Raw genomic sequence first — 18,082 nt, forward strand, 5'->3', positions numbered from 1 at the left:
AATGTAAGTACAGTGGAACAGAGTGATAACTGTTTTCAAAGGAGAAATAAATGACAGTGTTTTTGCAAGAAATGGTTATCTACAGTGTATTTTAAAAGAATCGAGGCACAAATTATGCTATCAGAATACAAAGTAAATGTTGGTAAATTCGACCAAAACTTGGGGGCTATATTACTGCTCCACCACAACCCAAAGGTGCTCTACTGGATTGAGATCTGGTGACTTCATTGTCATGTTGAAGGAACTAGCTTGAGATGATCTGGCCTATCATCATGTTGGAAATGGCCATCCAAAGATGGCTATACTAACAGTGTCAGCAGCAACACTCAGGGAGACTCTAGAATCGAATAACTTTTCTTCTGTATTTTGATGCTCGGTATGAGCGACGGTAGGGCAACTTGACCGTGTCTACATGGTTAAACGCACTGAGTTGCTGCCATGTGATTGGCTGATTATAAATGTGCAGATCTGCGTTAATAAGCAGTTGAACAGGTGTACCTAACAAAGTGGCCAGTGACAGCTGCCAGACTACACTGGCTACATCTTACACAGTTAACTGTTTTTAGGCTTTTAGTGATTACGTGGGTTTGCTGTCATTCCCTTATTTTTATTATTCACAAATGTATTTGTATTGTATTCATGTATTCTGTTATTCACATCTTTTGTTTTAATCTTGTAGCTATGTTTTGAAAAGTACTGTACAAATAAAAGACTACTTTCACATAAAACTGTGGACGTTTTTATCCATTTTAAACTCAAATTAATTGTGAGCACAAAATGAATACTTTGCAGATGCTGTCATAATGCACTTGACACATTCTCAATCTTTTCCATGTCTTGTTAACCCAACACAAACACAAGGTGGTGCTGTTTCACTTGAAATGGTCCTTGATGAGACTGCAGGGTCACAATTCGGTTCTTTGGATTTAAGACATTTCAAATTAATCAAAGGGATCGATTTACTTTAAAAATGAATTTTATCACCATAAGAGTTTTAACTGAAGACTGTTAAATCCGATAACTGTGCAATTTTTACATCTGGAAACTTGTTACTCAACTGTAGTTTTTGTTCTTCTTTAAAGGCTCAGATACTCCAAGATTATATTTTCACAGCAGCACTGCTAGCACTACTACTTTAATATACTGTACTGTTCAAAAGTCTTGTGTCTCATTTCTTTATATTTAGCTTCCAAGAATCTTCTAGCTTGTTTGTTTGTTTTTTTAAGTGCTCTTGAACAATAGTTCAGGCTTTCTGAAGGTTTCAAAGTTTTTCTTTGAACATTGGTTGCGTTTTCGTCCATTTTTGATCCAATCTTTGTACTTGGTCATTTTCGAAGCAATGCTTTTGTTTGTTTGTTAAGTGACTTAACACTGACTATTGAGTCATTCAACCATAAATGGCATCTTAAGTCAAGAGAGGTCCCTGTTATAGTTGGCAAATTACCAATTTAAAATACTATTTTTAGGGACTTAAAGCATCTTTTTGTGCTGTTATCAGCAGCTTGCTGGAAAAACACATAATTTGTTACCATTATTTTTAGTCAGATCTACACAAAAAAAAAAGGACAAAGTTTGACAAACAAGAAATTGAATTTTTGCACTAACAAGGTGATTTCTTAGCCAGAGAGCTGTTAGCCAAAAACCTGGCATATCACAGCATGGTGTGCAGTGTGTCCTTCAAGGATTTGAGGAAGAACAGAAGAAGTGGCAGTGGTAAAAATACATACATACATACATACAGAAATAAATAAAAAACTAGAGCAGATGAACGTCTACTTCCTTAAGAAACAGTTACTGTTACTGTTCGCTGAACCCTCTTTAGAAATGGTCTCAGTGGAAGAGCAGCTATTAGGGGAAATGGGAATAAAAGGCTGAGGTGTGCCACATTATAAGGTCAGGAAAAAGGAACAGTTCAGCCAGTACTGAAGTATAAAGATGGCCATGCCACATATGGACTTTCAAGCTTGATAGAACTGTACAAACTCTGTTTAATTTATATACTACATTTCCATGTTTCTTTGCACAACTTTCAGTAAGTCTCTAGACCTCTTTCCCCATTTTCATATCACAATGCAAAGAAATTAAGGAGTTGTTCAAGACTTTTACACAGCACTGCAATTCTGCATAAATTTAGTCCCAATATTGTTGCCTGTCAGCTTCTTTAAGCCTTTTAATAAGTTTCCTCCAACGCAAAAGCAAAGCGATGTCATGTTTTATCCGTGTCACACCACCGAGTGTCACTGCTGCCTGCGAGTGCTAAAACTGCACGCTCCAATGACGACACACAGAATGTTACATCTGGCACATCTAGCTCTGGTCTTTCCACCACACAAGTGATCAAATGAGCCAATGGTGCCTTTTTATTGTTTTTCTTTAAAAAAACAAAACAAAAAAAAACAAAACATGTTGAAACGGTTCAAATATGACCACTTGGGAAGCAAAGAAAAAAAATGCTATACCAAGATGACAGTGACCTAAAACATGAGACTTTAGAAAAAAAAGGAATTAATCAAGTAATACTAAAAATAGAGCATTAAAATCAAGATGTTACAGAGATGTTTGCATGGAATAAACAACATGGCTAAAGACCACACTATTAGCTACCAGAGAGAAAAGACAAAAAGGTCCATTGCAATAAAAGACAGACTGTCAAGTGCTGGGGTAAATATATATTTCTGCTTCATATGTCATGTTTTAGAACAATAAAATATAGGCCTCTGAGCTGTCACTCTCGCCTTTGTCCTAATGTTGCCTGCAAAAATACCAAGAAAATTGACATAATCCTGACAGTTTAAAAAGTACACATACTGAGCATTATTTTACATCTGAGCAAGACTCGAGGTCACTATTTGTTACAAATAGTTATCAAAAGAAGCCTTAAGTTTCAATTTTCTGCAAGACGCTTCAACAAGAAAAATGGCTTTCCTGTGTCCAAAGCTTATTTTCATATATACCACTATATATATAAAAAAAACAAAACAAAAACCATATTAAACAAAGGGGAAAAATAATCACAGAAATATACACCAAGAAACTGAACAAGGGTTCAGGATACAAATAAAAGGCATTCAAAAATAATATTCAGTCTAAAATGAAAAGCAAATCCAAAATGTTGATCCTTTTTTTGAACCAACTGGTCGTCAGCAACGAACTAGAAATCTTGAGGGCGTTTCTTGGACAAGATGAGATCCCTCCATCTTCCTTAGTGCAGTCTAGAAAGAGGTGTTTGGTCAGTCAGGGATGGAGGGGTGGGGGGTGGTGGCAAACCCCCAAAATTGTCTCTCAAAAAAAACAAAAAAAAAAACAACAACAACAACAAAAAAAAACCCAGTGAGAGAAACACAAGGGGCGGGGAAGTAAATTACAGCCTAATGAACTACACAAAGGGGAAAAAGAGGTGGCAAAATAACTTAGAATAACTTAGTAGCAGGTGTTTTGACTGTTACGGGCAGTGTAGAGTGGGGGAGGGGGGCATTTGTGCACACATCACAATTGCTGCTATTTTTCAGTGCAGTGCCACAGATTTGCAGTAAAGCCAACATTGAAAAGGAAAACTGACGAAACAAAAATAAAAAATATACATATTAAAATGAAAATAACCACACAGATGTTAACTCGATGCTTTCAGAGTGAGACGGCACGGTTACGTGAGGGTGCTCCTACTATAATCATGATTGTCTCGGTCAGTTCGGTTCAGTGTCTCTACAGCAGGCGCCTTTAGGGAGGAAGTAGAGTCAAACAGTGATTCTGGTGACGGCGGTGGCATGTGATGGTGGCAAAGGAAAGCGGGTAGGGTTAGGCAGGGTATCGACGGGGGGGTTGTGGGGTGCTGTGGGGGTTTCTCTGAGAACTGGAGGCTTCGGTTTTGGAGATTTAAGGGTCTTCATGGGATCTAACAGGCCTCCATCTCTAGCAGAGGGCCTGAAGCTGCTGCCTTTGCTTTGCATGTGGAGAAACTGTTGCGTTTTCCTCCTAGAAGAAAAGGGAATAAAAGAAATGACTGCATCTGTACACGAAAAAAAAACCCCCAAAACTGCTGCATTGTGAACACCACATGCCAAAACATGAGTTATATTCACACTGTTCATCAAAAAGCAGACAAGACAAATCGAGATGACTCAGGGTGACTCCCATGTGTCTCACCATGCAAGCATGCTCCCCTTAGTTCAAGGGGGTGGGAACAAATTATCTGTCATCAGCATCTACATAATCAATCATTTGCTTTCAGTTCGTGGTGTCAAAGCTGGTTGAATGAAACTCTTTGCAGCAGTGTGGAGCCTCTGAGCTACAGAGGCCTTATAGGTCAGTGGCAGGATGTGGGCTGGTCTAGCTTTGATCTCATGTAACGTGGGGGTTGCCTTGACCCAGCTGGCAGTGCTGCGCTCTTCTTTGCTCATTCCTCCTCTCATGCTCACTCTCTTTCTCTCTCTCTCTCTCTCACGCTGGGGTTGAGCGCCCAATTGTGTTTCTTCTGGTTGACATTTATGCTGCCATTGCAGGTGGGCGACGGGAAAACAAGAAAAAGGAAATTCTGGGTCTGTCTGAACACCCACGCTTCTGGTCTTGGGACAACATAAGAGCGCATTCATGGTTCTATAGGTGGTAGACAAGCGTATCCCACATTAGAAAAATGCCAGCAGGTACTATTATTTGATCCCACGCTTGCAGCATATTTGTAATAGCTTCAAAGTGGCATTTATAAGCAAGTGTAGCCTATGACTGACCCCGGTCTACTGTGCCACATCAATCTGTTTTTGACAATAGGCGAGGAATCACAGGTTTATGCAGAATACAGTACTTAATACATTACTAGATATCTGTGACTGCAGAAGGATTAGTGTATTATATGGATCACTATTAACTTTTAATGTGTTGCTTCATCTAATTAGCTTCCACCACTACAAGTCCTTTTGCTACAGTGTGTTTCTTCTACTTTACAGACAGTTAACAGACTCAGAAAGTAGTACCTCCAGTCGCTCAGCTTAAAGAGTGTACTGTGAAGCAAGATTACCAAGTTAGCCAGATACACTGAGCCTAAAGACAGAAGCGGCTCTCTTTAAACCTGGATAAATCACCAAGCTAACTTATGCTAAACACATTACCTGGTCATGAGCAGATCTGAAAATCAGTTGCATCATGTTATTACTGGTTCTTTTATTAACAGCATGTTTTAAGAGTGATGTAGATTCTCTGCTGAGAGAATGTGTTTCATTGTGCGTGCAATTTGTTTAGCCATAACTCACGTAGAAAACACAAAATGATGTCCCAGCTGTAAAGTTACTGGAATTTGCCCGCATAAATGTTAGTTAGTTTCAGATTTGGTTTTTAATTTGGTGCCAGCGCATAAAGTTGCAGAGCTCCAAAAACAAACAGCTGTGATAAAATACATTAACTCGAGTAAATTTGGTTATTTTGGTTGCTCTGTGTGCTATCATCATAATCATCTGATAACATCTCCAATCTGAGTAGGGGACACTCATAGGGATCATTTTGTGGGGGGAAAAAAAAAGCATTGCATGGCATGTGGAACGCCCCCTTTTTTATGTGAGCGAGTATAGAGCCCGAAGCAAAGAACTGGGCTTAACAAAGAAAGCTGATAACCACTGCCCTAAAGCCCATCACCTCTTACTGTGGATTTAGGCTTTGTCAAGCCAGCTAATGCAAAGAAAGCCTGACTGTGTTGAATTTTCTTTCAGTATACCCCTCTGTTAGGACAACCTATTAAGAGCACTTGTGTACTTTTAAAGAATATACATATTTAGTGCCCGTGTATTGCTAAAGCTGATATTAATCGACCGACCAGATGACAGTGAAGCTGATGACAGCTTGAATATTTATATTTGTGTCCAATCAAAGTTATAGCAGAACTTTATCACATAATAACAGTAGTCTTTTCTTCTCAATGTGAATAATCTTGAACATGTGACTTTGGGGAAAATGTGTTCCATCTTTAACTGGAGTGTTAGAGAAAAAGCTTTGCCAAAACATAATATCCCCCTCACATCTCCAGTGTGGTGTGTTATTTACTAGTACTAGTAAAAACCAGTCATGTCCAATATTTATAATTTCAAAAGCGACAGGATGTACTTATCACCCCAGCTGTGTCCCTATGAGCTCGGGTAAACCTCCACAGGGTCTGCAGTCTTAAGAGGCACGTGAGAACTGTGTCTACCATGTAAACTATGTCGCACAACAGGCACCTGACTCACAGACGCACTATCCTGCACAGGAGACTGCCATAGTTCATGTAGCTATGTTGTTAATTACCCAAACCTGCGTGGTTCAGGCAGAGGTCGACACGAGGGTGTAAAAATGTTGCGCGACTCCACTTCACAAGACCTTCATGAAATCGGCCCCGGTTCCCTGACGAGGGAAAATTGTTTGTCAAGCTGCAAAAGTGTTCTTTTCCCCTCTCGTGATCCAAGCTTGGGCTAACATAACAAAGTTAGCTTCAGTTATTGACAAGCCAAGGAGAGTTATTTTAGACCCAAGCAGCATCAAATAGAATCAGTGATCAAAGTGGAGAGGCATAGACAGAGGTGGATGGATGTCTCCTGTGACTAAAAAGATGGATGTTTTGTGAAGACGGTAGAGAAACGAAAGAGAAACGGTATTAGTTTGCTTCTCCCTCGTGGCAAAGCCGAGAGTGAAGTCAGGCGAGTGCTACTGCTGTTCGCTACATCTTAACACTTAAAACTGTCTTAAGCACACACAAACACACAAACACGCGTCACCACGCTGACTGCTTCACCACATGTGGATAAAAGAGAACGGGACAGAGGCCACCTTTCCCAAAGAGAGCTGACCCGCGAGCGGCACAGGACAGAAACTGAAAGGAACACATGGCTCAGAGAAAAAGAGAGAGCTCCTGTTGCTTTTATTTACCTCCGCCGCCCTCCCTCTTTTCATCCTAGGATCTCAAAGCGGACCCGCACGCCCGGCCCTGCACCCAGTTTCCTGGGGAGCATTTTTCCTTCCCCCCACCGCAGACATGAAAAGCGCTGGCCTTCCTGCCTGGGGAAGAGTCCTGAGGGGTGGTGAGAAGTGTGTGTCTGCGTGTGTGTGAGTTTTTCAAAAAGAGCTGGTGCTAACAGCAGGGGTGTGTGCTTGCGTGGTGGTGGTTGGTTATAGGGGGCACCAGGCCAGTGTTTCACAAGGTCCAGCCGACACAAACACTTGGATTCAGGAGCAACTTGACCCCTCCTCTCTTCTCGCTTCCCTCCGTCTCCTCCTCCGCCTCCGTCCACATTAGTGCTCAGGAATGTTGGCCGGTCTTTTTTGCAGGAAATGAAACGCTCCTCTGTTCAGAGGGTGAGTGAAGGTTTAGTCTCCCCCCTTTCTCTCTCTCTCACTCTCCCCCAATTCCTTTGCCTCTATGTGAGGGAGGGAGGGAGGGAGGGAGGGAGGAAGGAGTGGGACGAGCCCTTGCCCGGCTTTTGAAGTGTGGGAGGTTAAGATAACTGGCACGGCCTCGCGCCTCAATCGCCGCTTTCACCTCTCAGGCCGAATCAAAGCACCCGCAGCTGGGACCCACACGCCTTATAGCCCCCTGACCTCCATCCCGTCACCCCACCCACCCCTATTCCCTTCAGCTCCCCTCAATCCCAGCACAAAAGCGCTGGGGTTTCTTTTCAGTACTATTAAGGAGGAAAACATTGCTGAATTGCTAAATTACTCTAAAAATAAGTCAAGTGGAGAGTGCAGACTCTACCATGAGAGGAAAGACCCTGTGGTTGGGAGATGTGTCCACTGATGCTACTGAGCAGGAATCACCTTTTTAGACTTTCCTTGTATTGCTCTCTGACAGGGCAAGAAACAAGTACAGTTGGATGATTTTAGGCTGTAAACAAGCCAGCAGTGCAGGCAGATTACCTAAGCTGCTTTGTTTCTCAGGCCCAGACTTGAGCCTGGTGTGCTGGAGTGTCTCGGCTATGACCTTGGCCTTGTATCGCACAACCAGCTTTGGTGGCAGCTTTTCAAAGAAGCCACAGCTCTATAAAAAGTGTTACAGTGATGCTCTTAACAGCAAAAAAAAATGTTGGAAGAAAGGGGAAAAACAGTAATAGACGGCCCATTAGAAGAAACACCTGGAAGAGATGGCAATGAAAGGAAATATTCATTTAAAAAAAAGGGGGGGGGGGTGAAAACATTGGTTTGTATTGGTTCCACAAGCATTATCAGAAACGAACAGTTTAAAAAGAAATATGAGAAGCGAAAAACGTGCCTGTATAAAATATTGGAGCGTGAGGAAGGGTGGGGTCTGGCTGTGGTCAAATGGGGGAATAGGAAGAGGGGGAGTCACCCAAAAGCCCAAACCTCAGGCATGTGTGGGTGAGACTAGGGGGGAGCACAGGAGGGTGTGGGGAGGAGGGGTGAGGTGTTGCCCACATCTGAGGAGGCATTGCTGGGGGTGAAGTCTGGCCGTGTGCCCCCGCACAGCTCAGTCTGAGCCACTGCAAACCGGGGGATGTCAGGGAGGAGGGTGGTGGTGCGGCACATTCAAAGGGCCTGCACAATGACTGTTCCCTCTGCTGTGGTCTCGCTTCAAAGGGCCTCCACCGCCACTTATATTCAGCATCAGGACAGAGGAGTGGAGCAGGAAGAGGTGGAGTAGGGCGAAACGAGGCAGCGAAAACGAGTGGAAGAAGAGCTGGGATAGTCGTTTAGCCTCCTTTAATAATAAACACGACTTCCTTTTGACGCTCCGTCCTTTGCCTGCCTGCGCCATGTTACCTGGGGCGCTTTCATTCTGATAACTCACAGATAAGCATCTCACAAGGGGAGGGTTTTATGGAGGTCACATATTTTTTGCCTCTTCCGAGAGGCTGCAATGCCTCCAGGAGCCCCCGGAGGGGGGATGATGGAGGGGGGTGGAGGAGAGGAAGAGAGGAAGTAGAGAAGTCATCCCAAAAAAGCCATGAGACTGGACCCTCATGCTGTTACCGCAGCTGGCCAAACCACGACACAATAGGCCCATGACTCAATCAAAACAAATTCCAGGCCCCAGTCTAAACAACAGGAGAACTACAGCTTCATTTATTCCCATGTGGAGCCTTCTACTCCATCCCCTATCCCACCCCACCCGACCCCCCCAAGAGAAAAGAAAAAGGTGTGAAATACGGCTGCCAAGCCAGGATAAGACAACTATGTCAGTGTGAAAGATTTTTTACTTCTGAGCGAAAACCACACACTCAACTGAGGCTTCACATGCTAAGTGCTGAGAGAGTAGTTTTACTTCACAGTGTATGCTTTGTGGAGGGGGGGGGGGACATTTCCGATTCCATTTCCTACCTAAAGTAACATTAGCTGGGGCGTCACTCTGATTTAAAATCTCTCCTCCACCTCCTACCCATAACTATCCCCCCACCATTTTTTTTTTTTGGTACAGTTTTAAAAACATCCTCTGATCTCCCGCGTGCTGCTCAGAGCGAGACCCACAGTCAGTTTCGCAATCCGGATTCCTTCCCCAATTATCCCAGGTCACTAATAAGGCTGGGTGTGGAGGCACTGGGCTGTGCCGCAGTAGCCTAGAGGCTCGCTGCCAAATTGAAATGACTCTGGAAATGGAGGCAGACGCTGAATCTTGCCTAATTGCAGCCTGAGTGTGTGGCTGGCTGCTCAGATTTTGTGCAATGTGTTGAGAGTGATGAGGGTCTGAGAGAGGGAGAAGATGAGAGGCAACAAATAAAGACAGAGGGGAGGGGGGGCAGAAAATGAGGAACGGAGACTGAAGGATGAGTGGCGGTTGACTGAGATTGGGTAAACTCCGAACTCTGGAGAACGGGGTCTGCTGGGGGATTTTCTTCTGGGCCTTTTCTAGCCCTCGCTCTCCCCTAACGCGCTCGCTCCCTCCTCGCTCATCAAAGTCTTTTGACAGCTGACTTCTGGCTGCAGACATCAGAGGGAGCAGAGCTGGGGCACGACCGAGACAGACAAGAGGAGATGAGCGAGAGTGGCCACCAAAGCTTCTGCTTGAACAACACTTTCTTTTATGCTTCTGGAGCAGGGCGTGTGGTTCCAAATGACCTTTGATACACTCTGCAGATGTTCATAATGCATATCCAGGACCACCTGATTTACAAAATAAAAATATACCACCTCGTGCCTAGTTTGTGGCAACTCCCAAACAAACAAAAACTGTGAACTTATATGCAGCTTCACGGCAACTCTGGGGGCCCTTGTTAGCCAGATTAAAAAGCCACCTTTGTTAGGAGTGTCTCCCCCATGTGAAAAAAATGTGCAGTGGCTGAAACGGGAGAAAGCCTTGGGGGCATGTAGGGGTCTCAGCCAGATAACTATCTCAAAGGCTGTGAATCAGAGGGCTTAGTCAGACAAAAGGCTAACAGCACGAGAGGAAGCAAGATGGACAGAACCAAAATAAAGAGGTGCAGAAACAGCGAAAGGGAGTTTAAAAAAAGTGCAAAAAGAGTCATTTCCACTTAGTGTAAAGAAAGGGGTGTGAGGGAAGGAGCGGCGAGAGAGACAGGCAGAAACTCTAATTTCACAATGTCAGACTAATGACTTCTCTAAGAGCTGCTGTACTGTGGTGAGAGCCAGCTGTGTGGTGGACCCACTGTTTGACATGCTAAAGATAACAAAGGGAACCGACATCACGCCATAAAATGCTGCTCTGAGGCTCAACTCCTGGCTTGCCAGGCCTTTAAAAAAGGCCATTTAATATGAAAATGCACAAAGTCAGTGCAGCACGTCACCAGAACATTCTTCATCACAACCGTCCAAATGTTGAACCTCCGTACAATAGAGGTGTTCACAACAGAGTCCCCAAAATTAACTCGTTAACAGATTTCTTTGCAGATTCTGCATAACGGGGGAGAGACAGATGGGTTAGAGGCGCGGACAGATGAAAAGGAATAGACAAACGAGTTCATTTAAAGATGCTTTTTGGCGTCTACAGCAAGCTAACCTCAATCCAGCTCTTTGGGATCTGCATAAATTGAGGGCTTGGGGAGTTGTGGCAGTATCCTTGGTATTATGCATATTAGTTTAAGGCTGTCACTGAGAATCAGCAAGGGTGTCCATCCCGCTGCGGCTAGGCACTGCTAATTATTGGATCAGAGATAAAGTGCTTTTTAGCGCTTGCGCTCTCTGTTCCTTGAAAACTGGCTGTGGTCACCAAAAAAGGAAAGAGACAGAGAAAGAAAAGAAAAGCCCAATTTTGGGTTCGCAGAGCCACTGGGTCAGGAATCGATCAAGTGGAAAACCTTTGTGTGGTTAGGGGTGATTTTGACATAAGACCAGATTTGTCACATCTGCCCGGCTTTTTCTGCTGCCAAAAGGAAGCGGAATAACAGGATGCTACCAGACTCTCAGGGAGGGAGAGAAGCGACTCAAGGAGAGTCAGGAAGATCGAGAGGGGGGAATAGAGTTGCCTTTACCACATACTGGGACTAGTAATCCTCCTCTTAAGAAAAAGAAAAAAAGAAGAAAAAAGGACAGGTGACAATTCAGTGAGGCCTTTCTTGACATTTGTTGTGGATCGATATCTCTCTACGTATTGATAACGTGTTGAAAAAGCAAGGGAGCGAGAGACTACATTGTGCCTTTGTTATGAGAGCATTATAGACACCCTGAAAGCCCAGATACCATGAAATCTTATTAAAGGTATAGCATCTCATTAAGTTCCTGCCAGACAAGCTGCTGGATCCTGCCCTGCTTCACAAAGACGCAGAGAAAGACAACACATGTAGCCCATATGGGGCTGAGCTGATATCCTAGCCTCCACCAGAGCAAAAAAAAGAAAGTTTCAGATGTATTATTTATGCCATGTTTAGAAAACACTGAGTTCATGAGCTGCATGATTTATTAAGCAATATTTTTAGTTTATTTGGACACTTTTACCCCCGAATAGCATACGAGTTCTCATCCAACCAGCTCACAAAGACACTGAACTGACCAGTACATGCATACGCTTGCATGCAGAAAATTTAATGTATATTGTGTTGAGGCCATTGAGCAAACCACACACACGCACACACAAACCACAATCCCTCTTCAGGCCTTAACACAGCTGACACAATGACTATGGCAAGGTTAGGGTGGACCTTTTTAGGATTAGTCTGTGAGCACATACTCTCTCAAAGTCAGTGTTTAGCAGTTTTTTTTAAAGAACAAAATGAAGGATAAAGAAAAAGCTTGACATATATCAAACTGGACCAGACAGGGAGGGCATAGAGGTGGGGGGGTTGTCTTACCATATTCTCAGATGTACGCCGTTTTCATTCTCTGGCCTGTACCTGCAGAAAATTGCATCTTTTTAAAAAAAAAAAAAAAGGGTATCCGGACGGCAAAAGATCATAACCGTCCATCTGGCCTATACAGTTGTACAGACCAAAAGGAAGTACTGACATTTTACTTAAGAAGTAATTCTCAGTGGATTACAGTTGCAGTGCTAAGGAAGAGGCTCAGAAGCGCAGCTAAACAAGGTCAGCAGAAAGACACACTGTAGAGCAGCAGGCAAACAAATAATGCAAAGCCCAGAAATCCGTAAGCAGTCGTATAGAATGGACAGACTAATCCCAAAGTAGGTGTAATATGAGAAGACAGGGATAGAGACATATAAATGAAGGGGTGTACACAAGTCAAGTTTGAGGCTAGACTGAGCATAGTGAGTGGGTTAGTTTGGTTAGTCTGATTCTACTAGCTGTCAGTCAATGAGAGGTTAGTGGTTTGTTTCACAGGGCGAACATTACTGCAAATGCGGCAATTTGCTGTAAAACACGACCCCACAGAAAGATGGTGGAAGTGATTCCCAACTGCACAATGAAACCAACAAACAACGGCGTTTCCCAAATGAGCGAGGAGGCAGGAGTTGGAAGCGTCTCTTACCTGTGGCCGATTCCTGCATCTTTTCCCTCTTCCGCTTCTTCTTCTTTCCCTAAAAAATATACAGAGGAACGCATAAAGTGTGGCTCCAGCACTCACGCTCACTAGACCACTCTTGATATCCTGCTGCTGACTGCCATGTTCACTCATCCCCTGCTGGGCATCCAACCAGCATCAACCCAGACTCTGGACTCCACCACAAACTGCGACACTGAGGGACGGGCCGATGGAGAGCCGGATCTCGTATCAAGTGTGCTCTACCTCCTCTCGACCGCTTTTCCATAGTCTTCAGGCCTGTTGAAGTGTGGCCATTCCCGGCCGAGTGAAAGTTCTGCTGTTTTGACAGCTCTGTGTCTAGCTTTGAAGTCCCCCCCCCCTTGTATTTTTTAAATGACAAACATTAACATGAAGTGCAATTAAAAACGCTCACTGCAATTAGGCTGTGAAGAGTAGCACTCGTTTTTCCAGTGAGGTGGTGGGAGTGCGTAAGGATTTTTTAGCTTATGCTAAATCCCCAGGGGGGAGACTATAGGTATAGATAGCAGTGTAGAGTCGTTTTAGTCAAATATGAGCAGCACTTTGGTTTCCTGCTGCAAAGTCTGCTAATCCACTTATTCATGAGCTAATCTGCCTTCTACTGCCGCGGCAGACAGGGAAGAAGAGAAGCTGAGTGAGTGTGGGTGAGAGAAAGGGTGGGGAGAGATAGGAGGGGGTGCACGGCAAAACTATGAATGATACGCGATTTTTCCACGCCAGTGTGTTGCCTATTTTGGGTGTTTCCAGGCACGATGCTCTGTCTGTAATACTGTGATTGTGGGAGCGGTCACAGAATAACTAATTCCAGAAGGATACACCATCTACTTTGCACTACCCATTATCGTTACCTTCGTCGTGTGCCACATAGAAAGCCATTCCTCTAACCCCCTTCTAAACATCGAAACTACTGAGAAAACAGGAAATTCAACAGGATCCGGCCCAAATGTCACCAATGCAGTGATGATGCGCATCTTTAACTCTGCTGTGCTTCACTGGGAGCAGAGCTATGAACAATCCCCCGCCCCACACACACACACCCCACCTCAGCGAGGCATTTTGGCAGTGGAGCCGTGGAGGCAGAAGGAGGAGGGATGCTGTCGGTGTCCGAGGGGAGGCAGATAAACACCACAAAGCACTTTGGTGGTGGAGTGAATGTGAGTGCTGGAGCCACACTTTTAAATAAAGGCTGGTGCTCTCTCTCTCTCCCAAACACACACACTCACAAAGATTCATACACGTCACACGTCACTCAATAACACATTTAGACTCTCATCCAGCAGCACGTAAGTACACATAAATGCTGTAACAATAAACACAGGCTTCATCCTAAAAATCCAGCTGAACCGCCCAGATTCACAAACAAAAAAACAAAACAAACAAAAAAACGGGCAGCTGGGGGAGCAGAGGTTGCTACTGCTGAACGCCGCATGTATAATCCAGCCTCCTCGACTCAGTCTAACAGTTGCTTTCTACATCCGAAGCCGATATGGAACATCAAAGAGCGCCGTAACCATTACCAGGCAATTTTCACTCACAATGGCAATAATAGTGTCCGTGGTACTGCAATCCATTTTAGTGTGGATGGCACTATAACAGTGAATCACAGTGTTATGAATTACACATTAGGCTGAAACAAAGGGTCTACAAATGGACCCCATTAGCATGGAGGAGGACTGGTGCAAATTAGTGTGTTGGTGTGTGTGTGTGTCATTCCTGTGTGGCATTTTAAGAGCAAGTCATGCAACGCTGACATAAAGAAACATGAATCAACACAAACACATTCGCACACGCACGCACACGCACCTCTGTCAGTCTGTTCTGTTGATACTCACATAGTTGTCTCGAGCGGACCAGCCTGGGTAGAGCTGCATGTGGAGCTGCCGTTCCTTGCGGGCTAACTCGTAATACTTAGCTTGCTCTTCTCGAGATAAAGCATGCCACTGTTTCAGTACAAAGGAGATTAAGGGGGAGGAAAAAAAATAGCATACAGTCAATTACTGGCATGCACTTGCATGTTCTCTGCGTAGAGGCGTGCGCTGGTGTTTTGGTATAGAAGGGGGAAAAAACTTTTCAACTTCCACATGTGTATAAAAGGAAAAAAAAGCGGGGGGGATGAAAGACACAAAGAAGAAGAGGGGGGGGGACATGATGAAGAGATTAACATGCGCAAGAGTGAGAGAAAGAGAGAAAAAAGTAGGGGAGAGGGGGGTGGAGACAAGAAGGGGGGGGGCGACTTTGATTTCTTATGAAAACACTGCTTCCAATTTAGCAGTGCTTTTTATTCAAACTATGTCAGCAAGCAATTACCCTACGCAGGCCACAAACTAGGCTTTGCTGTGGCTGGCTGCCTCAACCGCCAGGCCTATTCGTTAAGGCTTTTAACATGGCTCTGTGGTCCCATTCTTTTCCCAATCCTCAAAAGGAACAAATTTTGTCATTTCCAACCGTGCCATTATACAGGCATATTTTATTAAAGCCAATCTGATTAAATGTCAGTTAGACAGGCAGCCCATGTCTGTGCTGTTGAAAGACAGAGAGAGCTGGGTGTGGGGCTTTAGGGGGAAAGTGGAAATAATTGGCTTGAGTATCATCAGGGCAATAATCACAACCAGTTTATAAAGACTGCTAATAAAGGGGAGAAATCATTGCACTTTTTCAGCTAATCGAGCAGCCTCCTCAGAGAACATGACATAAACTATGATCTCACCGCGATTCAGCAAAGATAAACTCGGGGGGAAAAAAGAAAGAAAGCTAGAGATCGGCGTATAGGTATACTGCGCGACCCACCCTTCGTCCCAGGATCTGATTGATGGCGGCGCTCTCCTTCAGCGTGCACTCGGCAACCACGTTCGCACGCATCTCTTTCATGTAGAGCATGAAGGCGTTTAGCGGCTTTTTGATGTGCGGTCTTTTGGGCTCCTGCTCCTTTCTCTGTTCGTGCTGCGGCTTCCTGTAGAGAAACGGAATACGACAACAAAGTGGAGGAGGTGAGAAAGAGAAAACACTAAAAAAGTTAGAAAATAAGCAAAATAAATTCAAGTCCAAAGCAACGGGAGAAGGAAATTATGGTGCCGCCGTGGCGACAAAAGCAGCCAGGGTCTGGCTGCACTCAACCAATGGCGAGGCAGCGTGAGAGGGGCTGCCACGCCATGGGCCCCGGCCTCTTTAATCATGTGCAGTTGTATAGTTGCAGCCCTTCATGCAGAGAGATTACTTCACCAGTAATGGCAACCAAACTTTCTTGTCCGCAGCACACTGGTGAATACTTAAAACCAAATGCTCCCGCGCTAAAAGAAAACACTGCTCGACTTACTTTCTAACAACCTTTTTGATACCAGTACAATCTTGGTAGGAGGATGTCCATGAATAATGGAAATATCAGTGATAACCACTTCAGGGCTCTCACAGCACTTCCCACTGCACACGCTGGGGATGTGAATTCTTAGCACTAATCTAGGACCTGTATCTGTTGTCAGCTAAGAGTGTTGTGATCCCAGAGGCCAAATGAAGCATAGGCCTGTTATCAGCAGAGCGTGGGCCCTCGCCATTTATCTGCTCACATCAAGAGAAAGAGAACAAGGCGTTGGGAGAGGGTTTGCTGAGCATCGCCCTCCTGTAGCGAGTGGAGGAGAACACAAATACCTGGAAGTTTGTTGTGTCAAAAAATGCTGATAGAGGAGTGACAGCACAAGCTTTAAGGTAATATTTTTTGTGTTTGCAGGACTCACATGTGCATGATGTCACCGTCATGAGGTGGCTCCTGTTTGACCTGTGGGTTGACAATGGCCGGGTGAGGGATTCCTGTGGCGTGAGGACCTGGGGGACCTGGCACCATGTGGTGCGGGAACCTGCAATAACAGGACATTTTGATTATTAAAGACTAAGAAGAGGATCAGAGGAGTGGAAAATATCTTCCAAATGGCATTAAAGTGAGAAAAAAAAGACTGGGAACTGTTTTATATGACTTTAGAAATTGTCACACACGGCATACGCATGACTGAATATGGCGTGTGTGACAATTGCATGACTATAGCCAATGATTGGTTGCGCCTCAAGAACAAGCAGTCGGAGTCTCTTTCACCGTGTTTTTACGCTTGTCACATTTCAGAATTTGTGATTAGATCTCACTTTTTAACTTTTCTATCAATAGTTTATAATATTGTTAGATTTTAACAACATGGTTATAGCTTCTCTTTAATGAATGAATAAAAAAATTAAAGTGAAGTGTCAAACAACATGGTTCTAAAGTGCAAATGCACCACTCCCTCAGTCTAACAGACTTGTTGCTAGGTATAGACTCTGCCTAGGAAACCAAAAATCAGTGGGTGTAGAAAAACAGGGATTTGTTTTTAAATAAAACAGCCGCCTGTCCTTAGCCTAACTCCTTAAATCAAAAGTGGGTTAGTCAGATTTACAAGGGCATGAGGAGGAAAGGTGGTGGAGACTTCTGGTCATGTGTGATCAAGTGTCCTGCTCGTGGACGTTACATCTGTCTTCACTCAGTGTTTGCCCTAAAGCCAGCAGAGTAAGAGATACTGAGGAAAGTGAGAGAGATATGTTTGGGGGATAGGGAAAAAAAGCACAGGAAGTAACAAGGATGCAGTGGAACAGGACTAAAGAAAAGCACTTGAAGTAAGTCTCAGAAAGAAAGAAAGAGAGAGAAGCGCTTCCAGAAAGCTTTGATAATGGTTAAGCAGCCATATGGCTATGCAGGGGCACGAATGCGGTGATGTGTTTGACATGTGCTGGGCACACAGTCGAGTGGTGTGGCTGTGGCCACAGCAGCGCAGCACAAACCACCGGAGGCGGACCTCCCAGAGGAAGCTGCTGTTCCAGGCCAGTACTTCTCTATTCAGTACACAAAGCCGGTACAGTGTCACTGTCCATAAGATGTAAAAACGCTGCATAGTTTCTGGTCCCTTTTTGCATGAATCAGTCGTGCAGGCTTTTGCTTTAATCTGCCTGTGACTCACCATCCCAGCTGTGATGTGAGCTGCCCCACTCCTCCAGGAGACAAGGAGTAGAAGTTGGGCATGTCTGGTCCGGGGTGATGCCTGGGCATTCCTGGTCAAAGAAAAGAAGAAAAAAAAAGCAACACACAACTATTAGATAGGCAGAATGCAGATAAGGAGGAAACAGCGCAAGCAGCAGGTTAGCAAAAATAAAATAAAATAAAAAATATCCCTTACAGACATATTTTAGC

General features: G+C 44.3%; 1 protein-coding gene across 5 annotated transcripts in view; it reads right to left on the reverse strand.

Moving 5' to 3' along the window:
* Positions 1–2,290: 2,290 nt before the first annotated feature.
* lef1 (lymphoid enhancer-binding factor 1) overlaps positions 2,291–18,082 on the reverse strand; it is a 42,829-nt gene continuing 27,037 nt past the window's right edge. The window contains exons 5-11 of one of the 5 annotated variants that reach the window (XM_005726869.2): positions 17,853–17,943; positions 16,608–16,727; positions 15,667–15,829; positions 14,712–14,819; positions 12,847–12,886; positions 12,213–12,254; positions 3,909–3,972 (exon numbers count right to left, since the gene is read on the reverse strand). In XM_005726869.2, the coding sequence (XP_005726926.1) occupies positions 12,220–12,254; positions 12,847–12,886; positions 14,712–14,819; positions 15,667–15,829; positions 16,608–16,727; positions 17,853–17,943 (557 nt within the window). In that variant the 3' untranslated portion in view covers positions 3,909–3,972; positions 12,213–12,219. Of the gene's footprint in view, positions 3,973–12,212; positions 12,255–12,846; positions 12,896–14,711; positions 14,820–15,666; positions 15,830–16,607; positions 16,728–17,852; positions 17,944–18,082 lie in introns of all 5 variants that reach the window. The other 4 variants (XM_005726868.2, XM_005726866.1, XM_005726865.1 and 1 more) reach the window with 4 other exon arrangements.

The sequence above is a fragment of the Pundamilia nyererei genome, unplaced genomic scaffold, assembly GCF_000239375.1.
Source record: "Pundamilia nyererei isolate P.nyererei 1_Seehausen unplaced genomic scaffold, PunNye1.0 scaffold00022, whole genome shotgun sequence".
NCBI classification, from domain to species: Eukaryota; Metazoa; Chordata; class Actinopteri; order Cichliformes; family Cichlidae; genus Pundamilia; species Pundamilia nyererei.